Below are 25,449 nucleotides of genomic sequence, written 5' to 3'. Positions count from 1 at the left end.
GAGCTACAGAATTGTATAGAGCCATCTTTACAGAGGGCTTCTGCTGTAACCTAGGAAGATTACCAAAGGAAAACAACCAGGCTTACTAAATTAGTAACTTTCATTTTACCCACACAATATTAAGTATTTTGAAATCTAAAGATAGCCCTATTCTAAAAGAAAGAATTTTTTCTTGTTCTTGACTCTCGTTTATCTTGCAAATGGTTGAGGTTAGGAAAATTCTAGGTAAGGGTGGTATCAAAGTAAAGAATACCTATGAGGAACCACTCCTGACATTTGTATAGTGTTTTATAGTTTACAGAAAGCTTTTCTCTGTCATCTGATTCCTCACAACAATCTTGTAAAATAGGCAGGTGGTATTTTCTCTATTTGATAGAATGATCTTGAGGTCAGGAGAGGTTTAGGGAGCCGCCTTGAATTATACAGACCAGCTGCTGACAAAAGAAGGACTTCAGTGCAAGTCTCAACTCTGTAAATCACTCTTTCCATTATTCCACATTGCCTAATTCACACTATTAAAAAAGACAAATTAAATTAAATCTCTGTTGGTATCTAATTTTTTTTTTGGAAATAAGAGCATGAATGGCCAAAATAAAAGTGCTTCAAAATAATGACTAACTCAAAAGTGTCTATAAATTATCAGTGACTAGTTAATGTTACTGTAATCAAATTTCATTTGTTACTTTGAATTTTGGATTTATGAGGCAGAATAATTTATATGGATAGCATAAATTATATGGCAGTAATTTCCTAACGTCATTTGCCTTAGTTCATGAAACCAGTTAAATATTGCTGTTTCAGTATGATGATTTAGCCAAACAGTGTGAAAGCAAAAAGGAATGTTTTGAACAGGAACTCAAACCTATTCTCTTCACAAATAGAAGAGAGTGTTTAGAGACTAGAGGCAGTATTAAAAAAAATAGAAGAGTTAAAGTTTTAAAGATAAAAAAAGTCCTGCTAGATTTGTTTGTTGCTAAAAGATCCTTTGCAGTTAACTTCCTGTTTAGGGGAATATTTTTTTAGAATAGTAATCAGTATCATTATTGAATACTTACCAAATGCAATGCATTGTATTTAAGTCATCTCTAGTCCTCTTGACAGCCTTGTCCTCATTTTACAGATGAGCAAAATGAGGTTCAGAGAGGAAAAGGAACTTGTTCCAGGTCACATTAGGTGAAGGTGATTCCAGAGACTGCAGTCTTGACCCATTATTTTCACACTTTCAACTCTGGGCCTTGACTGACTTTTCATGCTGCCTTGCATGTTCCCCCCGCCCCCCCCCCCGCCCCACCGCCAGATCTTGGTAAATCTTGCTTCCTCTTCTATTTCAGTTCTGCTCAAGGGAAATTAGAGGCTTTCTCTGACCACCCTGTGTCTATAGTAACTCACATATCTCCTCCCTCTCATTCTCTAACCCTGCATTTTATGTATCTTATAGAACTTATTACCACTGAAAATATTATATTTTTATTTGTGTGTTGTCTCCTCTCTCCCCAACCCCCCATGATAATGTAGGCTCCATGTTCATTGTTCATTGTTACGTCCCTAGTGCTTAGAACAATGCTTGGAATACAAAGGCAGATTGAAAGAGTGAATCATCATTATATCATAAACAGATATTTGTAGAGGCCTTACTATTTGTTCAGTGCTGTACTAGTACTAAGCTCTTTGTTTAAAGCCTTTCAATTTGGATAATCTTTAATTAGACCAATACAGTTTATAGATTCGTATAGTTTTTTGATAGCTGGGTATGCCATGCCCATTCCAGCTTTCTTGCCTTCATTTGCACAGTTTGTTTACTTTTCTTTCAAGATACACTGAAATCTCACCTTTGTGATGGAACTTCTGATACCCTCCCACATCACAGATTACTTTTTACCCTCCCTGAAATTCTATAGAATTTATGATTTTCAATTTGGTTTCTGCTTAGGCCTTCCCTAAACACCCTACCTAAAATAGTCTGTACATATTTCTATCCCCTTATCCTTCTTACTGTGTCTTCCTAGCACATACTGCTACCTGACAACATAGTATATATTATTCATTAATTTATTGACTATTAGAATGTAAGGTCTGTAAGTTCAGGAACTTCAGATTCATCTCTGTATCCTTAGTGCCTAGAACAGTGCCTGGTGTATACGACACAAAATAAATATTTGTAGAATAAAGATTGATTAAGAAATACCTATGTTATATGATATATCTGAATACTTGGTTTATAAAGTCTGTGTTTGAATCTTGTCAGTTTCTTAAGTCAGTGCTTTAATCCCTCTCACCTACTTGTTTCCTTTCCTCTAAAATAAGAATGATAAAATCTGCTTTGTAGAGTTGTATATAACCCTTAGTACAGTATCTGTTATAAGCACTCAGTAATTGTTACTGTTATTAAGTTCTCTGTTACTTAAACTTTATGTTGTACCATCTAACATGGTACATTAAGTATATTTAGTAAATATGTGTTTTGTTATGGAAACCTTATTTCTTTCATAGTCTTTGTGCGTTTCTTGATTCCTTTAGAATGCCCTGTAGTATCTGTTTCTGTTTTCCACTGAGAGCACTTAATATTTACTAGCATAATGATTAAAAACTAATATAAAACTTTCAAGCATTTACAAGGTAGCTTGTAATTAAAAGATGTTGTCCAGCAAAGTAAAAGAACCTAAGCAATTTATTAAAAATTAGAGTGTCTAATACTAAATATTTTCAATATATTATGAATATACCCTTTTTATTCAAAGATTCAGGCTTGCATTTGGATCTGTAGATAAATAACGCTCTAACTTCAGAGTCCTGGGATAAGTGAAATCTATTGAATTTAATATTGGGGAAGAAATGATACTTGTAAAACTCACACTATACTTGTAAGTTACTGTATCATTGAAAGATATTTTATTTCAGAAAAGAAAGTACACTTGGGTATTATGTATTAACGTTGTCTGTACACATTACATATTGAGAGGGGGTACATTTTTAAAATATTTCAAATATTAAAAGTTTCCCCCAGAAATCTTCTTTTATGTTTTTATTTATCCAAAATAATTGTACTTCCATCTCTTAGGGAGATATGCAAACCGAAATACTTAAATAAGACCTCAGTACGTCCTGGCCTGAAGAACTGTGGGGATGTTAATTGTATTGGACGGATTCATACATACCTCGAGTTGATAGGAGCAATCAATTTTGGATGTGGTAAAAATAAAAACCCAACAACATCTTTTACTCGACATTTTTTATCCTTATAGCACCCATTAATTTCTTTGATAGTTAGAATTCAAGTTAGACTTATTATAGATATAGAATACAGAAAGATGCTATAACGTTATAGAATAAATGTATTATTGAGATTTTGTTTTGAAACAGATTTCTGTTGATAAACTATATTTCCTTTTAACCTACATTGAAAATTGGTGGTATGCTTTTAAAGGAAGAATATTCAGTCTAACTGGTAGAAATGATTTAAGGATGCAGTTCTTTGTCAAGTAAAAGTAATTTTATGAAAAGTCCAATCAAAGCCCATTTGATTTGGAAATACTGTGTTAATGCTAGAAATACTGTCTAGCAGTGTTTAAATAAAGAAAATAATTTATGAACCTCTACACTTAAATGTAATAAAAGTGCCAAAATATTTTTCGTGGTAGAAAGTTTCTTTCACCCTAGTTTTTCTCAAATTTAAGCATATTTTTAAATGTATTCCTCCCTTTTATTGAATTAACATGACAATTTTGAAGAAAGATAATAACTATAGTTGCAAAGTGATAAGTTAATTAGAAGCTTGTAACCCATAGTTTGAGAGGAGTATATTCTGTATTCTGTGTCTATGGAAAGACAACCAGAAAACTTCCTGTCAGAGATTATTTCATTTCATGTAGAGAGAGAATTTATAGTCTGCCCTGGGATCTGTCCTCCATTTCAGCATCCTTGTTTGCCCATCCTTGTTTAGGACTGGCTTTACAGGAAAACTAAGGTGTCATACCTTCCTTAGCCACTAAAAGAAAAATGAAATCATGTTTACTGTATTAGACTTGCAAAGTTAACAAAGTGGGCTTAGCACTCATTTAATCAGAAATTAAACAAATGACCCATTTCCTAAATGTTTCATTTTATTGCGATTGCCTTATAATAACAGCATACTTTTATGTGAGAACTACCAAGTAGCACATCAAATGTGTATTGTGGAAATAAGCTCATATTTTTTTAAAAACTTAGATATTGGCTTATAATTAATAGTATAGATGTGCCTTCCTATTTAACAAATGAGTTCCACAAAATAATAGATTGTTTTGTTTTTCCTGGATTCCAATAGAACAGGCTGTATATAACAGGCCACAACCAGTTGATAAAGTACGAATCAGAGACAGAAAAGACACAGTAGAAGCGTACCAACTTGCCCAGCGTCTGCAATCTATGGTAAGCAGTCCCTTCTCTCACTGAATGATCTTTCCTGATTGCTCCTTACCCTGTTAAGAAAGATATGCCTACTTCTCTTCCCCTGTTTAACAAATGGCAATCTAGTAGAAGAACATGTTTTCGCTTTTATTTCACCCAAGCCATTCACTTTTTTGGTTTCCATTCAGTTTCATGTTGATTTATGAGGCAAAAAACAAACCCCCAAAATTTAAAAATTCACACACAGACTTCACACAGAAGCATGATGTTTCGCTAAAGTGGTCTTAGACTGCTTTGTTTTGATTTCTGTATCTAATATATCTTTTTTTTAAATATATCTTTTAAAACTGTACAGTTTAGCTCTTTTTTCTCTTTCATTTGTTTTTTGTTTGCTGAAAATTCTTACCGTAAGATTTAGCTTTGTAGAAGTGCCATTCAAAATATTTTAGCCTTTATTTTTTAATTCTTGACGTTAGTGAGTTTTATAGTATCTTAAAATGCATGCGTCTTATTTTGAAAATAAGTGATCCAACAAGTCTCCTAAAAGGCAGAGTCATATTGTGGTCTTGTTGACTTTAGTGATAAAATAGGTTAAATTGGTAATAGGTAAGATAAATGGAAAAAGTATAGATGATAGAGTAGGTATTTTTCTCAGTGTTTAGGCTGTAAACCATTTCTACCTAGTTTATTTTTTTAAGAAAGGGTGTTTTCATATACAGTTGCTGGAGGTGGTGCTAGTCATACACTGGCTTCTGGCAGCCAGTCCATTTTAAAGGCTTCAGTACTGATGTTTGCAAAACTGGATATTACTAATCCAGTCAACCAACTTTATAATTTTTTACTATTTGTATTAACTAGGCAATCTTTTCCTAAGCCTGAGATATAATTATTTTGCTTCTAGTTTTCAATATTATACCTCTGGCTGTGTGTTCTTGCAAGTTTTCTACCACACAGTCATTTTCATGGTGATTCTTTTTGGTCCTAAAAAATATTCTTGTCCTAGAGTTGTAACTCCCAAATGGTGAAAGGAAATGAAAACTAAAGAGAAATTGAAATGAAATTTAGAAAATCATCACTGATTTATTTCTGAGCAGAGTGCTAACTATTCAATGTAAATTAATAAAATATAGTCAGGCATTGCTGATCAGGTATTACAGTATTTTAATGGAGAAATTGAATTTTAGAAAATTATCATTTTGGTTTTGTGTATTAATGTGCTGTGATTTGTCCAAGCTAATTTTGTGACCTTTTGCTTTATTTTTAATTTCATCACAGCGCACAAGGAGACGTAGGGTCCGAGACCCGTGGGGAAATTGGTGTGATGCAAAAGACTTAGAAGGACAAACGTTTGAGGTAACTTTGATCCCTTCAGGTGACTCAAAAGTGAAAGTTGTTTTGTCAGTATACATTTGTATATCTTAATGTCACATATATTACCCTTGTTTTATGTGTGTGTGTGTATATATATGTCTCTTTCCCATGTTAATTTGTTTGCCTAGAAGTCATCAGTAAACAACAAAGAAGGCACTGATGGTACGGTTAACTAGGAGTTTGACTAATTTTCAGAACTTTGATTATCGGTCTCTATATTCTGGTCTCTAGCTCTGGAATATCTGCCAAGGTGCCAGGGAGTTGTGCCCTGTTCATTTCAGTAAAGTCATTGAATGATGTTCTGATATACCGGTTAAAATATCGTCCCATGCATTAGACGTAAATTGAATTACAAACGTTAAAGTATTATTTCTACTAACAAAAATTATGCTCCTAAAAAGAAACATAGGCAGTGAGTGTATGTGTGTATGTGTGCGCGTGTGTTCTGTGCATATATAATTTGTTTGTGAACAACCAGTGCAGTCAAATGGAAATAATATGTGAATGTGTACTTACTCGCTTTGTTACCTTGGGTAACTGTACCGAATCTCAGGGCTTTATTTATGAAGTGTGGATAATAACATCTCCCTCAAAGATTGTTGTGAGAATTAAGTGAAATAAAATGTATGAAGGTCCTAATACTCGGTACTCAGTAAGCCTTTGCATACACCAGGTACTCAGTAAATGTTAGTTCTCTTCCTTCTCTTCCCCATTCCCTGCACCCAGCCTCACATCTGAGCATTATTCTAGGCAAAACAATTAGTAACACATGGTTCCTGCCTACCAGGAACTTACATTTCTAGTAGGAAAGGTAAAACCTATGGTAAATTCCATGAGATTGGTCCCAAGAAATATAAGTTCCTCCCAAAGGGTGTGATCAGGGAAGGTTTCACAGAAGATGTGATTTTTCATCTGTGACTTGAAGGATGAGCAGGAGAATCTCAAAATGTGGAAATGTGGATGAGGCAACCCCAAGCTGAAGGAGAGGCATAAGCAAAGGTACAGACATAGGAAAATACCAGATATATTCTGGAAAAGGTACATAGTTCATAAGGGCTGGAATATAAGATTGGTAATAGAAATGAAATGAAAGAGAATTATTTTATTTTATATTTATAAAGGACTTACTGTGTCAGACATTATTGTCAATATTTTCGAAACATTAACTCATTTAATCTTCACAATAACATCATGACATTGTTATTATTACTATTATGGTTCTCATTTTAAAGGTGAGGAAAACTGAAACACAGAAAGCTTCAGTAACTTGGCCAGGGTGCTGCCGAGTCTGTGCTCTTTAGCTTTATGCTGTTTTGTCTCTTTATTAACTTTCCCTCTCAGTGGTTGATGGACTCTTTGATCAAATGGTATTTTTTTTTTTTTTTTAGCATCTCTCTGCTGAGGAGTTGGCAAGAAGAAGAGAAGAGGAAAAATGCAAACCTGGTAAATCTTCAAAAGTGCCAAGGCCAACAAAAAGGTATAGTGTGACATTATATAAGTGTGATTTTTTGTTTTTTTTAAACTTATCACAAATGATTAGAAAATGTATGGAAGGGATATCTGATATTGCAACATTACATTGTCCACATTAAGTTTAAAAATACTGCTGGGGCTTCCCTCGTGGCGCAGTGGTTGAGAGTCTGCCTGCCGATGCAGGGAACGCAGGTTCGTGCCCTGGTCCGGGAAGATCCCACATGCCGCAGAGTGGCTGGGCCTGTGAGCCACGGCCGCTGAGCCTGCACGTCCGGAGTCTGTGCTCCGCAAAGGGAGAGGCCACAACAGTGAGAGGCCCGCGTACCACCAGAAAAAAAAAAAAATACTGCTGAAGGGGCTTCCCTGGTGGTGCAGTGGTTGAGAATCCGGAATCTGCCTGCCAGTGCAAGGGACATGGGTTCGATCCCTGGTCCGGGAAGATCCCGCATGCCGAGGAGCAGCTAAACCTGTGTGCCACAACTACTGAGCCTGCACTCTAGAACCCACGAGCCACAACTACTGAGCCTGCGTGCCACAACTACTGAAGCCCGCGCACCTAGAGCCCGTGCTCTGCAACAAGAGAAGCCACCACAGTGAGAAGCCTGTGCACCACAATGAAGAGTAGCCCCTGCTCGCCGCAACCAGAGAAAAGCCTGCGCATAGCAGCGAAGACCCAACACAGCCAGAAACAATAAATAAATAAAATAAAATAATAAAATAAATAAATTTTTAAAAAAAACTACTGAAATTTTTAATTTCGGAGACCTTGAGCAAAAGTGTTAATTTGTTCATGTTCAGTGAATATAGGATCCAACGTATGTTGTAAGGGGGCCTTGTTTGTGACAGGTGGTCATTTAACTTCTAGACATTATGAACAGGTAACCTCATGAAATGACTAATTCTCTCTTTGATTGATGCTGAATGTTAGGTTTTTTCTTTAATAATTTAAAATATTTAACTTGTAACATTAAGGGTCACCAAATAAGTTAAATGCCTTGATTTTGTAGACCCTCACTTCTTGCAGATGACCCATGAAATACACTATAGTTTTGGGGGGGGGTTTTTGTTTGTTTGTTTGGTTGGTTTTTTTTGTGGTACCCGGGCCTCTCACTGCTGTGGCCTCTCCCGTTGTGGAGCACAGGCTCCGGACACGCAGGCTCAGCGGCCATGGCTCACGGGCCCAGCCGCTCCGCGGCATGTGGGATCTTCCCGGACCGGGGCACAAACCCGTGTGCCCTGCATTGGCAGGCGGACTCTCAACTACTGCGCCACCAGGGAAGCCCTAGACTATAGTTTTGTCGGCGTCCCTTTAAAACAAGACATCCAGGAATGCCACTTGGTTATTTTCAATGGAAAGAGCCCTAATACTCAACCAGTTGTATGTCCCTGGGTAAGTTACACAAAGCCTTTATAAGCCTTGGGTCCTCATTTATAAAATAATATCTATAATAGCTAACACTGTTGGCTATGTTTTAAGCACTTCATATATATTAACTCATTTAATCCTCATAACAACCCTATGAAGTAGTTAATGTAATCATTCCCATTTTATAGATGAGGAAACTGAGAGGCACAAAGAGGTTGTGTGACTTGCCCATGCTTGTTAATGGTGGTGTTGTGATTTAACCCAGGCATTAAGGCTTAAGAATCCATACTCCTAACCATTACATTATATATCACCTCTCTAAAATTAAAATCAAAACTTAGAGTTGTGAGAATAAATTAAATGAGATTAACTATGTAAGAAAATACAGTTGTCCATAAGCTAGGACTCCTCATCTAGTATCCACACATTTGATTTTCTGGATCTAAATGTGAGACATACTTACTGTAATTTCAAGTCATTCTTCCAGTTTGTGAGGACCTTTTTGAATCCAGATCCACTTTTCTTCGTAGCTTTGAATCAACATTTCAATAAGCTTGCCTTTTCTATCATTGATCACTGATTAAAATGTTTAACTGAGATAAATGTAAACCTCAGACATCATTGTTCAATGAGCTATATATTAGCACAATTAACTCTATTTCTTCATCTTATGCAGAAGAATAATCATAGCAGATGTCTTGCTTACATTTAGTAACAGTATATTTGAGTCTTTATGAGTCTGCTAGTTTCTAGCAGATCATTCCTATCAAAAATGAAATTTAGGCGTACCTGTCATGACATATTTTCATGAACCCATTATTGTTCTTAGTAGTCACCTCTTCACTTGCTAAAGGCTCACAAATCAGCTGTTTAATAACCTTTTCTAGAATTTTCCTGATACTCAACATTTAATTCCTCTGCTTCTTTTTTTGTGTTTTGAAAACAGACCCAATAATTGCCTATTCCTAGTCCTCCAATAATTTTTTCATTCTCTGTGGTTCCTCAAAAAGGGTTGATGGTGGTTTCACATGATGGTTCTTCAAAGTGCTCTGGGATGCATATGCTTTCTTTCTATTTTCTCATCTATCTTGACCTTTCATTTCTTTTTATTTGCATTGACTAAGCACTTTCTAACTTGAAGATCTTCCTCATTCAGCAAACACTTTTTGAATGCCTACTGTGTGTCAAGCACTGTTCTAGGTACTTGCAATACAGTATTCAGCAAAACAAAGTGTCTGATCTCCTAGCACTAAGTGTCTGGTAGAATAGGAACTAAATAGTTCTGCTCTTTTCCAGTTGTTAAAATGAACATATTCACTGTTTGTTTTCTCTGACTGTAGCCTAAAAACACTTTAAATATTTTTCTCAAACCTCAATTCTTTATTGGCCAAAGGCTTTCTAATATTTCTCTCAAATTTGCACATGCTTTTGTATCTAGCCTTGCTTAGGCGTCCCTCTTTCCATCTTTTATACTTTTTCATTTTAAAAGATGAGTTTATCGTAGAACTTTTGATATCCATTAATTTCTTTAACAGAACTGTTTGTCATTTATTCATTCAACAAATACTTACTGAGTCCCTACTCTGCTGAACACATTGTACTGACAGAGGTGTTTCTGAGAAACTTCCATCTTTCTTGAACTTTGTTTCCTATCTTATGTCAGGTTTAGGTTTTCATTGAACTTTTGAAACCTACTTTCAGTGTAGGACACATGTCTGGCCATTTATAATGTTCTCCTCGTTGGGTGTTAAAAGAAATTAAGACAACAAAACTACTTTTTCCCAAAGGTTATGTTGTTCCCCAAATATTTAATCAAGTCCGAAAGAAAAGTGCTTCTTTCAAAAGGGTTGTATCACAAGAAGTTCTCCTAGTTTAATATTTTTTTCACTTAGACAGAATTTAGGTTTAGATTATTGGTACACATTTTCAAATTTGTAAATGAATGTTATTTTCCTGATTATGTTATTGAAATTATATTAGGAATGATTTTTTTTTTCTTTTTCCTTTTCCAGCTCATTCGATCCCTTCCAACTGATACCTTGTAATTTTTTCAGTGAAGAAAAGCAGGTACTACTTATTCATCACTGAATGACCGTAAATAATACCCTCCTCTCAGACATGAAATATTTCTTCTTTCTCTGTGTGTGCAAGGCATGTGTATAAGAAAGGTTGGATAAGGCAGGGTACACTGAAGGTCAGATGAGTGATACAGATGGAAAATGAGAAAAGAATTTCTGCATGCTAGGGCTTTGAATTGTACATGTATTTCTTTAAAAGTCTGATTTGTGCTGAGCCTTGGTTGGTGGTGAGAACTTGGTGTGATAGATAAAGGAGAAAAGGGTGGGCATTCCGATAGGAAGAAAAAATCTCTATTTTTATGCTCCCCCATTTTTTTTTTTTTTTTTTTTTTATATTTCAGGAGCCATTTCAGGTGAAAGTGGCTTCAGAAGCACTTTTAATAATGGATTTGGTAAGGATATTATATTGTGTTTACTTAGTTATTCTGATTTCTATTCTTGTGTATTTTTATTGCAGGCATAAGAGAGAGTATGGAAGACGTGTATTTTGGATCTTAACTATCCTCCTTTACAAGGAATCTAAAAAATAAGTCTTTTCTTTTGGAGAAAAGCCAAACAATTGCATGTTTCCATATTTTAGAGAAAATAAATTAATGTGAGTTTTTGCAGACTGTTTATCATCATTAACCCGATTTTAATTTCCTAGTATTGTTGTCTGCTGCCTTCTAGATAACTGCAACAAAGCACAACTCTTATAATTTGGAGACTCCTTGTTTTGCACTAAACTACAGAGATCTCCAATGGTTGTGTGTGTTTATGGTGTTTTCTATAGAAGGACCCAGAGTGATTTTTACTTTGTATCCTTATGATACCTTTCCCAGTAGGCGGAGCAAATGGTATCTTCATTTTGTAAATGAAAAAAATGGCATCTTGGAGTGTTTCAATGTTTGGTTCAAAGCCTCTCAGCTGGCAGTACAGATAGGTCTAAAATCTTAAGTCTCTGTGTGCTGAGCCTAGCATCTGGTTCCTCTACTATGCTATTTCATTTTAGAGAAGCATAATTACCGTACTTGTAAATGACTCTTCTATGATAAGTGAGATTTATTCTGATTTTTTGGTCAGGTGGGTTTGGTTTGTATGTTTGGGCTAAGTCTTACCTTGTATTTCTTTTAGCATGCTCATGTTTCTATGGCAGAAGTGATTGGTCTGTTAGGAGGAAGATACTCAGAAGTTGATAAGATAGTTGAGGTAAGTTTTCTCTTAAAATTTTTAAAATTATTTAGCCCTGCTGCCATACCAAATATTTTTATAGATTTCAGTGTGTATAATTAACATATAAACCTTATCTGTGATATAAATGAGAATATGCAAATGTGGACAGTTATATATTCCCAGAGGTGACTGAACATTCCATATATTGAGCACCTGTTTCCTTTTACCACTGAGAAAGAGGGAACATTACCAGGCCTCAGTTCTTCATTGCCTTTGCCAATTAAAAGCTTCAACTCCTAAGAGGCCAGAGACCAGGAAGCATGCGATAACCTTATAATTGAAACTTGGTATACATCATTTTGCTAGAAATTATTATCATAAGTAATAGGGGTCATCAAAAGACTGTGTTTAAACAGATACTATACAGGCCGACCTGGGAGACTAACCCGTAACTTGTCTTGAGTAGGAAAATGGATTTTGAGTTCCTTGCATACAATCACACTTTTGGAGAGTAATTCGTTTGCAAGTTAAAGGCTGCCTATTATATAGACAGATAAAAGGCTTGGCTTTTAAAAGTTTCTGTATCTGTGTATGAAAGGACTGAAACAGTAGAATTAACAAGATTTCAGTATAATCATTTAAGGATTAATCCTTTATAGGTCTGTGCAGCAGAACCGTGTAACAGTCTGAGTACAGGACTACAGTGTGAGATGGATCCCGTCTCACAAACACAAGCCTCGGAAACCTTGGCTGTCAGGGGCTATAGTGTTATTGGATGGTATCATTCTCATCCTGCCTTTGATCCTAATCCTTCCTTACGAGATATTGACACTCAAGCCAAATACCAGGTGTGTTTATAGGTCTTTTTGTATGTAGTCTGTAAATGATTGCATATTTTCTCCCCTCTCGTTGTTTTCTGTTAAATAAATACACGTTTAACATTTCTAGCAAAGTGATTACAAGAGTAATACATGTTTATTTAAACACTTAGAAAATTAGCTATTCTGTTTAATATAAACAAGACATCAAAGTAACAGTGATAATTCCCCCCAGAGCCTTTAAAAATGAAGGAGATAACTAAGACAGGGACTGGGTACAATTGAAATAATTGGAAATATAATATATTTTGCACCTCTGGAAAAAACAGAGTTTTGTTTTATTCTGCAATTTTATGTTTGATATCTGGATGTTTCTGCTGTAGGCAGCTGTTTGTAAATTATTACCATATAGATAAAGATTACAGCTGAGGGGCTAGTGAATATAATTTGTAAATGCATTCATGGCAAATATAGATTTTGCAGGCCAGGTGATCTTTTTAAGGGTGATCTTTAAAAAAAGAATCTGTTCAGGTTGGGTTGGACATGTTTTGGCCTGAAGATTTTAGGGTATGGAATAAATTTAGTTGCTGTTTGGAAGTGAAGTACTTTTGCATTCCGTTTTCCTCTGTTGGATGTTTAAAATGTTGGTGTGGGTAAATACTGAGTTTTAAATTTATGTGGTTGAAACTAATTATACTTTTTTTTAAATTGTAGAGTTACTTCTCCAGAGGCGGTGCAAAGTTCATTGGAATGATTGTTAGTCCTTATAATAGAAATAATCCTTTACCTTATTCTCAGATTACCTGCCTGGTTATAAGTGATGAAATTAGCCCAGATGGCTCTTATCGTAAGTTTTCAACAAAAACAATCCTACTTCTACTTTCATTTTTTTTTTGAATCTTACAAATCACAGAATTTATACCTGTTGAAAGCAATTTGATGGAAAAGTTTTTGTCCTCAACTAGGGAATCACTGTTTGCATACCATGTAGTGCAGCCACCCTCTTTCCTTTTATGATTTCCTTCTGCATTAAAGTTCCCACTGTGTTACCATGGCCACTGGGCAAAAACATTACAATGTAGAGAAAGCTTATGGCCAAGCAGTGTGTGTGTATTAGGTCCTGGAGACATTGCAGTAAGCAAAACAGACAAAGTCTCTTCTGTTCTCTTGAAAATTCTTGATAAATGCAGATTGGCTTTCTCTGCAATGACATTCAAATGAAAAAATAATAATAATGAAGAATAATGACCACCCTACCACTAGCTATCCATGATCTCCCAGTTTAGGCTCAACAGTGCCTAACTATTTTTATATCTGTCTCTCTCAAGAAAGAATTTGGTTGGTTTAGCCCATCATATGACTTGGTTCCTTTGGGATTTATGTCCACTGCTGTTCAGTCAACTGGCTGGATAGAGAATTAGTGTAGCAGACTAGGAAAAGTAGGGGAGTGTAAGAAGCGAGTGTGGATGGAAGGAAAAGATTAGAGGAAACAATTACGTCTCTAGGATACTCTCTTTTCGTCCTTAATACCACTGCTCTAGTTGACTGTCCTCTCTGGATACTGTCACTCTACATTTTACTCTTCCCCATTAGCTCATGAGCCCCTTGAAGGTAGATATGATATTGTACTCATTTTTCTATTCTCAGTTTCTAGCACAGGGCCCAGCATAAAGTAGGCACTAAATGAATGTTTAACAAATTAATTTCTTCATTCTTAATAATGTCACTCAGATACCCTCTCTTAATAATGTCACAAAAATACCCTCTTTGATAAAGACCCCAGCACTGCCACCCCTCATGTCATTTACTATTAGTTGCTCTATGCTTCGTGCACCTGCAACATTTGTTTCCTGCCTTCGTGGTTGCTTTCGTGTTTTAATATAATTTATTTATTTAGCCTGTCTCACTAAATTGTGAGCCCCAAAGAGCAGGAACTCTGTCTTCTTTGTATCTCCTGTAGTACCTAATCAGTTGCCTTACACCTAAGGAGTGGTCAGTGCTCTATAGGTTTTTGTTGAATGAATAGTATTGACATTAACTTTAGTCCAAAATGCCCATTTTGAACATATCACATGTATACATCATTCTTTACGCCAGTATGATTTTACAAAAAGTTAACAAAAGGAAGAATCACAATGAACTTGTTCTCAATTTAAACCGTGTCTTACTGTCACATTCTGCTAGATTTGGGGAGTGAGCCTCTACTCTGATGCTGTCTAATACAGTCACATGTGGCTATGTGTGACTGTTTAAATTAATTAGAATTAAATGAAGTTTAAAATTCAGTTCCTAGAATCCTACTGCTGGCCAAAATGAAGTAACAAGGACCTGTCTGAAACAACCAAAAAACTGGACAAAATATAGAGAACAGTGGTATTTAGGATATAACATCAGACGGTGAAAGAATATGATTCCTGAGAGATGGGAAACAAAGTGAGCCCAAGTTAACCTAGCTTATTGACTTAAAAGAACTTCCAGGTGTGGCACAAGGCGGAAACCCATCCAGAGCCTAGCAGACCCTGAGTTGAGGTGATGGAGGTAAGAGCAAGGAGACCAGGGCAACTAAATTTGCAAGACATTGTACCAGAGAGCAGAAAGCTGCCTAGAGAGCAGACTCCAAAGATTTGTAGAAGGTTCAAATTTATTATTTAGCAAGATAAAGACCGATGCCTGTGTGTGAACAGACTACCCCAAATGGGAAAGAATCACCTGAAAGATTAGCGGGCACAGTGCTGGATTCTCACATAAGCTACTGTCACAACACACAAGTATTCCACATTATCATCATTGCAGAAAGTTCTCTTGGGCAGAGCTGCCTCTTACATGACTTGACCATTGTTAACACTGCTTGTTAGGTCTTAATCCTCGGTTCTTCTCTTTGTTCTTCTTGGAAACCTTCTGGTTCAAGAATTAAAATTTCCTAGAAGCCCTGGGATACCTTGTGTTACAGTACTTTGAACTGGATCCTTTACTTATTTATTTGTTCATTCATTGATTCATTCTTTTTTTCCCCCTCTAGTAGGTGTGTACCCAAGTCCTATCTTTACAGTATGTCTAATGGTTAATCATTTTCTCTATTTGTAATAGGCCAGAAATATACTTAGTGATTCGTTTTATTCTGACACTTTAGTGAATAAAAACAATCAGTACATATATGTATAATTGAATCACTTTGCTATACACTTGAAAATAACACAACATTGTAAATTAACTATACCTCAATTAAAAAAATAATAAGCATATCAAAAAATAATCAGTACAAAAAGAAATTTTTTACTGGTTTTAGTGCCGTTTTTTTAACTTAGAAGATGTTCTTAATACCAAATAGAGATGTATGACGTGTTGTGTGTGTGTGTGTATTTTCATGTTTTTTTTATGAGCACAGACTGAAAATGTATGTGTTTATTTACCTCTCTTTTAGTCTCATTTTTTACTTTCATTAAGAGTAGGAGTTGCTTACCTGGATTCAGATCCCAACTCTGATATTTATTAGTTATTTTACCTTGGGCAGGTTACTTAATCCCTCTCATTCTCATTTGCCAAATCTGTAAAATGAGAAAATATTATTAACTTGCTTACAGGAGGTTGTAGAGGCTGTCAGTAATGTATGTACAGTGCTTAGTAAATAATAGGTCTAAAATAGGTAGTTATGATCATAGCTATTGTCTGTGCTTAGTAGGTAATCAAAACATATCAAGTAAATGATTGTTATCACAGACGGAGTTTGTGTAATAGCTTATGTACTATAATGTGTCACTCTTCTTAAGTTCCTGGAGGGGGAAAATGAAATGGAAGAGAATTGAGAAATGAAAAAAGGTCAGTTATCATCAGGCTTGCTGTTCCTTTCTCTCCTTCCATACACCTGAAAAAAAATGGGGAGAAAAAAGCCTTTTTAGGGCACATTGACAAGTTATGCTTGTATTGTGTGGAAGTAGAATTATGATTTTTTTCTTAATACCTTCCCTAATACCTTCTGATTTGCTGACATTTTGTTTACTCGAAAAGCCTACGATGGCAAAAATGCAAGTTGATAGGCGGTATAATGTAAACATTAAGAACATAAACTCGAGCCAGACTGCCTGGGTTCAAATCCTGGCTCTACCTCTTACTAATTAGATATGTCCAAGAACAGGTTATTTAATAACTAACCTTTCTGTGGCTCAGTGTCCTCGTCAAAAAAAAAAAAAAACATTGGGGACAACACTGGTAGCTAGTTTATGTAACTGGCCTTACATCTATATAAAAAGCATAAAGCCTGGCACATAGTAAGCATTATATAAGTGTTATTATTATTATGGTATTGGCCTTTGGTAATGAATCAGCTGAGCCTTTAATATACTGCAAATACAATTACATGGAGATTTTGAAAGATATGTGAGAAATGTCTAAGTAGGCTCATCTTTTGGTATTTTTTCCTTTCTGACTTACGTACATGATGTCTACCCCTTGGACTTGTTTCCTCCAGAGTTTAGCATGACTCAAGTGCAGTTACTGCCTCTCCAGAATTAAACCTAGCCCCTGTCTAGTCTTAGATCAGCGTGTAGAGGGAGGTGGAATGAATGTGGGCTCAGAAGTCGGGCAAGCCTGGTGGGATTTGAAATCCAAGCTCTTTGCTTTACTAGTGGAAAGAGCTTATTCAACCTATCTCAGCCTCAGTTTTATCTGTTAAATAGGAATAATGCTACCTACCTTATAGCAGTGCTGTAAGCTTGATAACATGTGTTTAAAAAAAAAAAATCACTGGGATGGAATATATCTTGGTTTGCCTAGGTCAGTCCCAATTTAAGCCTGTGGTTCTGGCACAATTATTAATAGTGCCAGCTTTCACTCCGAAAGTGTCTTGGTTTGGATGATAAATTATGTGATCATCTTACCTGTCACAGTTCCTTGTATAGAATTGTCGTGCAAATGGCACTTTTACTTTTCTTTATTAATTGCTTGGCATTAATATACTTGATGAACCAAGTTCAGCCAGGCAGTGCATATTTAATGAATGCCCACTATGTTTAACGTGCTGTTTAGCTGGTCTGCCAAGCTGCGGTTATGAAAACACGGAAGGGAATTTTAAGTAATTAAAAGGAGATTGGAGATTTAAGAAAATGTAAAATGTAAAAATGTGCTGCTTTATGCTTTTCTAGGTTTACCTTATAAATTTGAAGTACAACAGATGTTAGAAGAACCTCGGTGGGGATTAGTGCTTGAAAAGACAAAATGGATAATAGAAAAATACAGGCTATCCCGGAGGTATGTACTGTGGTTTGAGATGGTTGCACATCTGCAGTGTTTCTCATTAAATCACATTTTAGGGAAAACCCAAGTTAAATATAAAATTGTGATGTATGGCATCAGTGATAGTTTATTACAAAACTGATTCGTTTATAGTATTTGTTTCATTGGTTTGTTTTCATATTTCTTCCAACAGCAGTGTCCCCATGGATAAAATCTTTCGCCGGGATTCTGACCTGACTTGTTTGCAGAAAGTAAGCTGCCTTCACTTTAATTGGTTTCATTGCTCACAGATTCTAAAGCTATTCATCTTGATGTGTTTTCCCATGATGCCTAAAGCTTTGTGGATACGCTTTTCTGTGTATTTCCTTTATTGCTTTTTCCTTTGTAAAATTAATTTCTAGGAGATAATTAGTAATATGTTTTGGCACCCATGCTTGCATATAGAAATGATGCTGTTTTAGAAAAAATTTGTCCATGTTGTCTGATAAATTTCTTAGCACATTATTATTGTACACAATGGAGAACATTTTTCTTATTTTATTAAATTCAAAAGTGCCATGTTTCCATTTAGCTTTAACAATTGATCATTTTTAAAAACGGTAGTATATATCTAACAATTTAATTTAAATGGTCATTTTACTTAACTTTCTGGTAGGAAAAAAGAGTCTTGAATTATTTTATTTCACTTCTAGTTTTGTTTCTGTGAGTATAATGAATTTCAGTAAGATTGGCAACATTGGTCTTTTTTTCCTTTGGTAACAGTTTGGGAATAGAAAATTTTTAAATTTCTTTTTAATTTTTTTTTTTTTTTTTTTTTTTGGCTGCGTTGGGTCTTCATTGCTGCACATGGGCTTTCTCTGGTTGCAGCGAGCCGGGGCTACTCTTACTGCAGTGCACGGGCTTCTTATTGCAGTGGCTTCTCTTGTCGTGGAGCACGGGCTCTAGGTGGGCGGGCTTCAGTGGTTGCAGCATGCGGGCCCTAGAGCATGCAGCCTTCAGTAGTGTGGCACGCGGGCTCAGTAGTTGTGGCTCTCAGGCTTAGTTGTTCGTGGGATCTCCTGGGACCAGGGATCGAACCCATGTCCCCTGCATTGGCAGGCGGATTCTTAACCACTGTGCCACCAGGGAAGTCCCTCTTTTTAATATTTTTTACCCCCTCCTATTACAGCCACTTTTTCTTTGCTCTGTTGGAAGATTAATATGCACATAGACTAGGATGATAGACTCCATCATCCTATTTTTGAAATGGTAGAATCCTGTATTTTTATGTCCATAGATTTTTATCCCATAGGATGCATGGCTTTGTAAATAAAACTACTAAAAACAGAAGCAAAGTCACAAGTTTGTCCAAAGTAGAAAGCATCATACATGCAATTTCAGTTTTATCTCCTTATATAAAATCAGAAAGGAACTGCACCTCACCTCCTCTGGCCTCTACTGCGAGTCCCTGGCACTCTGGGCCAACGCCTGGCAGCTGCAGGCCCAGCTGGGTGTCCCCTCGGGCCCAGACTGCCCTCTGCTGACCCTGGTGGGGCTGGCTGTGTGCCACCAGGAGCTGGAGGACCCCGGGGAGTCCTGGGCACGCTGTGAGAAGGCCCTACAGCTGCTGGGGGACAAGAGCCCTCACCCTTTTCTGGTACCCTTTCTGGAGGCCACAGTGCAGCTCTCCTGGCACCTGGGCCTGGACAAATGCCAGTCAGAGGCCCGGCTCCAGGCCCTGCAAGAGGCAGGCCTGGTGCCACACCACCCCCCAGTCTCAAAGAATTACTCACTAAGGAGGTGCTGGACTAACATACCTAGATTTAAGGCCGCTGTGGGGAGAGGCGCTGCCCCAGGATGGGGGTGGGGTGAGGGCAGATGAGGACATGGACAGCAGTTGGGAGGTGCCTGGGGTCCTGGGAACCCATAGAAGTTCCACAAACAATTTGTAGCAGACTGAAGAATGTGCTGCTTCTGTTGAGCTGGGCTCAGGACAAGCTTTGCTAAGCATTCCTCAGCAATGGCTTCCTGCACTTCAGCTGTACAGTTATTAAACACATGTCTATCCTCAATCACCTTTAAGGAGAATGTTTCTCGTTTAAGCATTAGAAAATGGGAGATTTGGAAAGGGATAAAATAGTGATAGTGATGCAAACCCTCTTCTCACCACTTTTTGTGTTTAAATATAAAACTTTCCTTTTCAACTAGCTTTTGGAGTGTCTGAGGAAAACTCTGAGCAAAGTGGCCAATTGCTTCATTGCTGAAGAATTCTTGACTCAAATAGAAAATTTATTCCTTTCCAATTACAAAAGCCAGCCAGAGAATGGAGTGGCCGAAGAGAAGTGTGCTGTGGAGCCAAAGGCGCTGTTAACGTGACTATTTTAAAGTAAGACGTCTTAACCGCGACACAGTAGACCGTACTTTCAGAGTTATAGCCTTGAAATTATTGTAATTTAGTTAATAGTGGTACAGCTTTGATTTTTTGTGTGTGTGTGCTAGTTCACGAAATCCAAATTTTGCCACATAAACCATGTGACAAGAAAGAGGTATGGACTGGGACTTGTTTTCATATGTGGCGCTTAGTCCTCCTCGGCCTGGTCAGCAGGGTGTGGACTGAAGGGCAGCCTCCCTGCTGTCTTCAGATTGATAAGTGCACTGTGTCTCAGATTTTTATTTCCCCCTGAACTAGTCATTCCAGTTTTGCTATCTCCTGTCTCGTGAGGAGCACTTCCATTCTTTTCATGTGTTTTGGTGAGGCTTGTTTATGGTTGCAAATGAGATACGGGTGGGTGGTCACAGCGTAATTAACATGGTTGAGAACTGCTGGTTTAATGAATCTAAGGACATGCTGTGGGAGGACAGGGGAGGCATCAGGAGAAAAATCTTCAAGACAGGAGATCTAAAGGAGAGAATCAAATTACCAGTTTTTTAATTACAGATATTTGCTTCCATTTTATTGTATAACAACACTACTATAGGATATGCCATTTTCTCAGCTGAAACATTTTGTATGGATTTCAGATACATAACATAATAAGCTTCAACTATAGGTCCACTTATGTTCATTTGTGTGATAAAGGCTCGGTTAACTAGAACACAGGTAATCGTAACTCTTAAACTAGACTTTTTTTTTTTCCCTACTACCTGCTATGAGGAAAAAGAGGCAGATTACAATAAAGCTTAAATAAATCAGACTTAATTTTAAAAACAAAAAATCCTTCCAGGACATACTATGTATTCTGCCCCGTTTCATATACTTGCTGAATCCAGGTCAGGGATCAGTGGACTTTTTATGTAAAGGGGCAATTAGTCAGTAACTTAGGCTTTGCAGGCTACACACCATCTCTATCAGACATTCTTCTTTATGTTTTTTAACAGCGCTTTAAAAACATAAAACCATTCTTAGCTCATGAGCCTCACAGAAAACAGGTTGCTGGCCATTATCTTCCAAACCCTGCTCCAGAGAATTGCAAACATTTAGAATTTATTTTCAAATGCATGAGCCTGAGACATTGAAAGGTCTTGCATCATCTTCAAACAACAATAAAACTAAAAATTGTGATTTACATTTAAATTTGTTTTCAAATGGAAGTTAGTAGTGATGCTGCCTGATTTATTCTGATAGATTTTAGTTTAATTCTGTTAACTAAAGAATTGACTTATGTCCTTTTCCCAAGCAGTCTTATTAATATCAGTTTTATTACTTCTAATCTGCATATGATTCTGTATTTTTACCTTTTTTGGTTTAATGAACATCCAAGGAAAATAAGTCAGTATTGGAAGGAGCAGTGAGCCAGTTTTAGATGACCTGGGTCTTGACTCAACCTTGTGATTTGAGGGATATAGTTTACCTTCTCTGGGCCTAAATTCATGTGTAACCGAGGTCTAAATTATCTACCCTGCATCCTTTCAGGTCTAAAATCTTATGATTCACTCTGATTGTTGGACTTACCCACCTGGAGCTTGTATTTTGAGATGTTACAGTTCCCAAATTAATGAATGTTTTTAAAGAAAAATGGTAGTATTTTCCATTTTTCTATATGTATTTAGGATAAACGGTGAAACATAACTTACAAAGCAGTTACTTTTGGGACTGGGCTTATTAGAGCTATAGACCAAGAATCAGGAAACCTGAGTTCTTACCCTAATTCTTTTACCAGCTTTGTTGTGTGGCAGTGGTAAGATCACATAAACTTCTGGACCTCAGAATCTTCACCTATAATTCAAGGGCAGAAAGTCTGTGATTCTGTAAAAGGGTAGTGATTTGTTCCTTTCTACCCCTCCTTTTGACATACTTTCTTCGTTGTATCAGGAACAGATCCTAGAAAGTGGTATTAGTTAGCTTTCTTGCTTGACATTTCCCAGTAATATTGATGAATTGGGGTTGGAAAATAGTGGAAATTGATAAAAGTTCTGTTCTCAGTCTGGGTCCTCTGCATGCTAGTGGTTCACCACATTTAGTAACCTAAGCCATACTGTGAGGAGCTCTCAAAGGTGGTAATATTCAGGGTTTAGAGCTTTGAGAGAACAGTTTTTAAAATAATACTTTTTTTTCTCATGATAGAATACATTTATGAGAAAATACTTTTTAAAAAGCAGAGAGCACAGTTAACATTTTGGTATAAATCTTTCCCCATTTTTTTTTTTTGCATCATGTAATTTTACATTAAAATCTGATATCTTCCTCCCCTCCTTCCTCATTCATTGTTTTTTTTTTTTTTCTCATCATATTCTTAAAACATTTTTGTAACTACAGGTGCCCACATTCATGTCACTGCCAACCTTGGCCTGCTGAGGGCAGTAGGAGCCAGGCCTGGAGAAGCACAGAGGAAGTCTAGGGCTGAGGGTGGCAGTGTAATGCAGGAAGTTTAGGAGGCAGGGTCTCAGAGGGAAACCTACCTCTAGTAATGTTTACAGAGTGAAGATGGGACTTGAAAACATCCAAGTCTCTTCATCCTGATTTGGTTCTTTCTTTTGCACAGTGACAATAAAATAATGAGCTTAATTTATTTTCCTTTTCCAGCTTGCCTGGTGGAAATTGACACAAATACTTCACTCGTATTTGACCTAGCACTCTTAAAAATCTAATCCCAAAGTAACATTCAAAAAAAGAAAAATCAGTGGAATAAGACCCACAAGATCAGACTCTCCTTACCCCTCTGTAATTTTAGCCTTGAACCATTGGCCCTCAAAGCAGCTTTATGATTTTCATAGGCCTTAGACACTTTTGCCTTCTTAGGCCTCTTCTTGCATAAAAAATTAGAAATTAATGTTACAGTTGCATTTGTATAAAATGAATTTTATATATAAACACATCCTTAAATCTAAAAGTTTGGTTTTTTTCTTATGAATTTAAAAGAAATTAAAACATTTTGGGGGGCCTCTAAATGTATTATGGGCCTGAGACCTGGTGCGTAATAGATAAGTTGGCCCTGCCTATACTCTGAAGGGTGCTATTGGGAAAATGGCAGTCACTACCCTCTCCCCTATAAGCCCACCTCACAAACCCTAGAGGAGCTTTGCCACACAGCCAAGAACATTGCAATATCTGCAGCTTTAGATCCATAGACTTGAACTTTGTTCTTTACTGATGTGACCAAAATTCAGGAGTGTTACTTGGGACCATTCATCCCCCAAAGAACGATAGGCCGCTGTGGCTAACTTCAGTTTTCAGGTAGATATTTTATTCTATTCTTAATCAATAGTTTTGAAACTCATGCCACATGTCCTGCCGTCTTTTCTTCCTGCATTTCCCTCAAGCCCTTTATTTTCATCCTCACTCCCTCACTTCTTACCTGACAGTGTATAGGTACAAGATCCTTCATTGTCATGTGTTGAAAGCAGGGCCTGAAGAATAGAGTTGAACAAACCCATTCATATTTCCCAGAAGCTGACTAATGCTGCCCCAGCCCTCTCTTCATAACTTTCCTCCCCCAAAGGACTGGGGCAAGGGCTGTGACATGCAGACCATCTGGGCAGCAGAGGAGGCTGTGGTCTCAGCATGCCAACCTGAGTGGGCTTCCTGCTCTTCAGTTTACCTTCTTCTTTGTCTTGCTGGGTCCTAATGAAGTGAGCTGGAGGACCTGGAGGAACTGATGCAGTCAGGAGGCCCTAGAACTGATGCTTTGTTCTGTCCCTACAAAAGAGCCATAGGACACCTGGCCACCCGGAAGGTAGCTACCATCCTCAGGTCATCAACAAGCATCCAGTTGGTGGGTTTCTCAGTAGAAATTAAGTCAGGGTACCCAAATGTTGTGGGTTTTTTTTTTTTTTTTTTTTTTTACCTACACTCTTCTCTACCCAGAGCTAGGCACTAAATCTATAGAGTCACAGATTATGACATTTAGGAAAACTTTTTTCTCACAAGCACGAAGAGAAAAGCACATACATTTGTAACATCATCTGTTTCATCAGGGTTAATACAAAATTTAACAAAGAAATTTGATCTGCATCTCCAATTTACCAGTGGTTTAATAGTTTTCTTACAAATTAATACCACATTTTGAAATATTTCCAGAAAATCACTGTGGAGAATAATGTAATATACTTTAGCTTAATTCCTGACCTTTTCTTAAATGGTTTTATGTGTGCTGTTCCCCCAAACTCTTTGTTTTTTCATTTAACCTATAATTTGTGCTTTCTGGTATTTTCTAAATCTTATCTTTTAAGCTACCTTAAATCCTTTCTGGAGCAAGGCAAAGAATAAATATGTCATCCCCCCTAAGTCAGGAGAAAGTCAGAATATCCCAGAGAAGCTGTGATTATGCCAGGGGCTCTATACCAAACTAAATTTGAACAGGTAAAATGAACTCATGGTATCTGGGTTGTTTTATTTTTATACCTTTGACTATATTTATGAATATATTCATAAGAACTTTAATTTCAGCAAAAAATGCCTGATCTGCCGTCTTTGAGGTTTCCTGGGGTACTCTCTTAGGAATTAAGAAGTATGTTAATTATGATTTTATAGTTTGTATTCCTGTTTCATAGGTTACCACAGAACATTTGTTTCAACCTATGGATTATAAAATAGTATTTAGATTGTAGCATGATTTAAATAGATAGGTCATATATATCTTTAAATTTGTGGATTTGATGTGTAAATTGTGTATTATGTATAAGTTTACTATGATTATTGGTAAACCTGTTGCTCTTGTTTTCCCCAGATGTTATCAGTGTTTATGGATTTCTTTATTAGTTTGAATTTTGGAATGTTCTGTAATAAGATATAATGATTTCAACTATTTTGTGCTTTTAAATATGCCATGTTGTCTATATCTGTAATAAAGAATATTGTAAATATTAATGTTTGTACAATTATTAAAGCTTTTCTTCAAAATGATTGAACTCTCCTCCTTGTACTTATTTTATGTACTGTGACATAAAATATATCATTTTGAGCTTTGGGGTTTTAGCTTGTAAAATTTAAAGGGAAACATTCTGAAGATTCTATATAAATAAAATTTTGAAAGTAAAGTGGTGAATCATTTGGTTGCTTTCTAAATCAGCAGCAGCATGGACACTGAATTACAAACAATGCCCCATTAATTCAGCAAACATTTGTTGAGCATTGTAGGGGCACAAAGATGAATGTCTT

At 36.6% G+C, this 25,449-nt stretch overlaps 1 protein-coding gene across 2 annotated transcripts in view; it reads left to right on the top strand.

The window, feature by feature from the left end:
- MYSM1 (Myb like, SWIRM and MPN domains 1) overlaps positions 1-25,194 on the top strand; it is a 41,207-nt gene extending 16,013 nt beyond the window's left edge. The window contains exons 9-20 of one of the 2 annotated variants that reach the window (XM_067726323.1): positions 3,059-3,189; positions 4,304-4,407; positions 5,662-5,739; positions 7,146-7,234; positions 10,609-10,663; positions 11,016-11,066; positions 11,788-11,862; positions 12,486-12,674; positions 13,443-13,491; positions 17,783-17,888; positions 18,067-18,124; positions 20,061-25,194. In XM_067726323.1, the coding sequence (XP_067582424.1) occupies positions 3,059-3,189; positions 4,304-4,407; positions 5,662-5,739; positions 7,146-7,234; positions 10,609-10,663; positions 11,016-11,066; positions 11,788-11,862; positions 12,486-12,674; positions 13,443-13,491; positions 17,783-17,888; positions 18,067-18,124; positions 20,061-20,228 (1,153 nt within the window). In that variant the 3' untranslated portion in view covers positions 20,229-25,194. Of the gene's footprint in view, positions 1-3,058; positions 3,190-4,303; positions 4,408-5,661; positions 5,740-7,145; positions 7,235-10,608; positions 10,664-11,015; positions 11,067-11,787; positions 11,863-12,485; positions 12,675-13,358; positions 13,492-17,782; positions 17,889-18,066; positions 18,125-20,060 lie in introns of both variants that reach the window. The other variant, XM_067726322.1, reaches the window with a different exon arrangement.
- Positions 25,195-25,449: the final 255 nt, after the last annotated feature.

This window comes from Pseudorca crassidens, chromosome 2 (genome assembly GCF_039906515.1).
Source record: "Pseudorca crassidens isolate mPseCra1 chromosome 2, mPseCra1.hap1, whole genome shotgun sequence".
NCBI classification, from domain to species: Eukaryota; Metazoa; Chordata; class Mammalia; order Artiodactyla; family Delphinidae; genus Pseudorca; species Pseudorca crassidens.
This window is presented reverse-complemented; position numbering and strand designations above follow the sequence as displayed.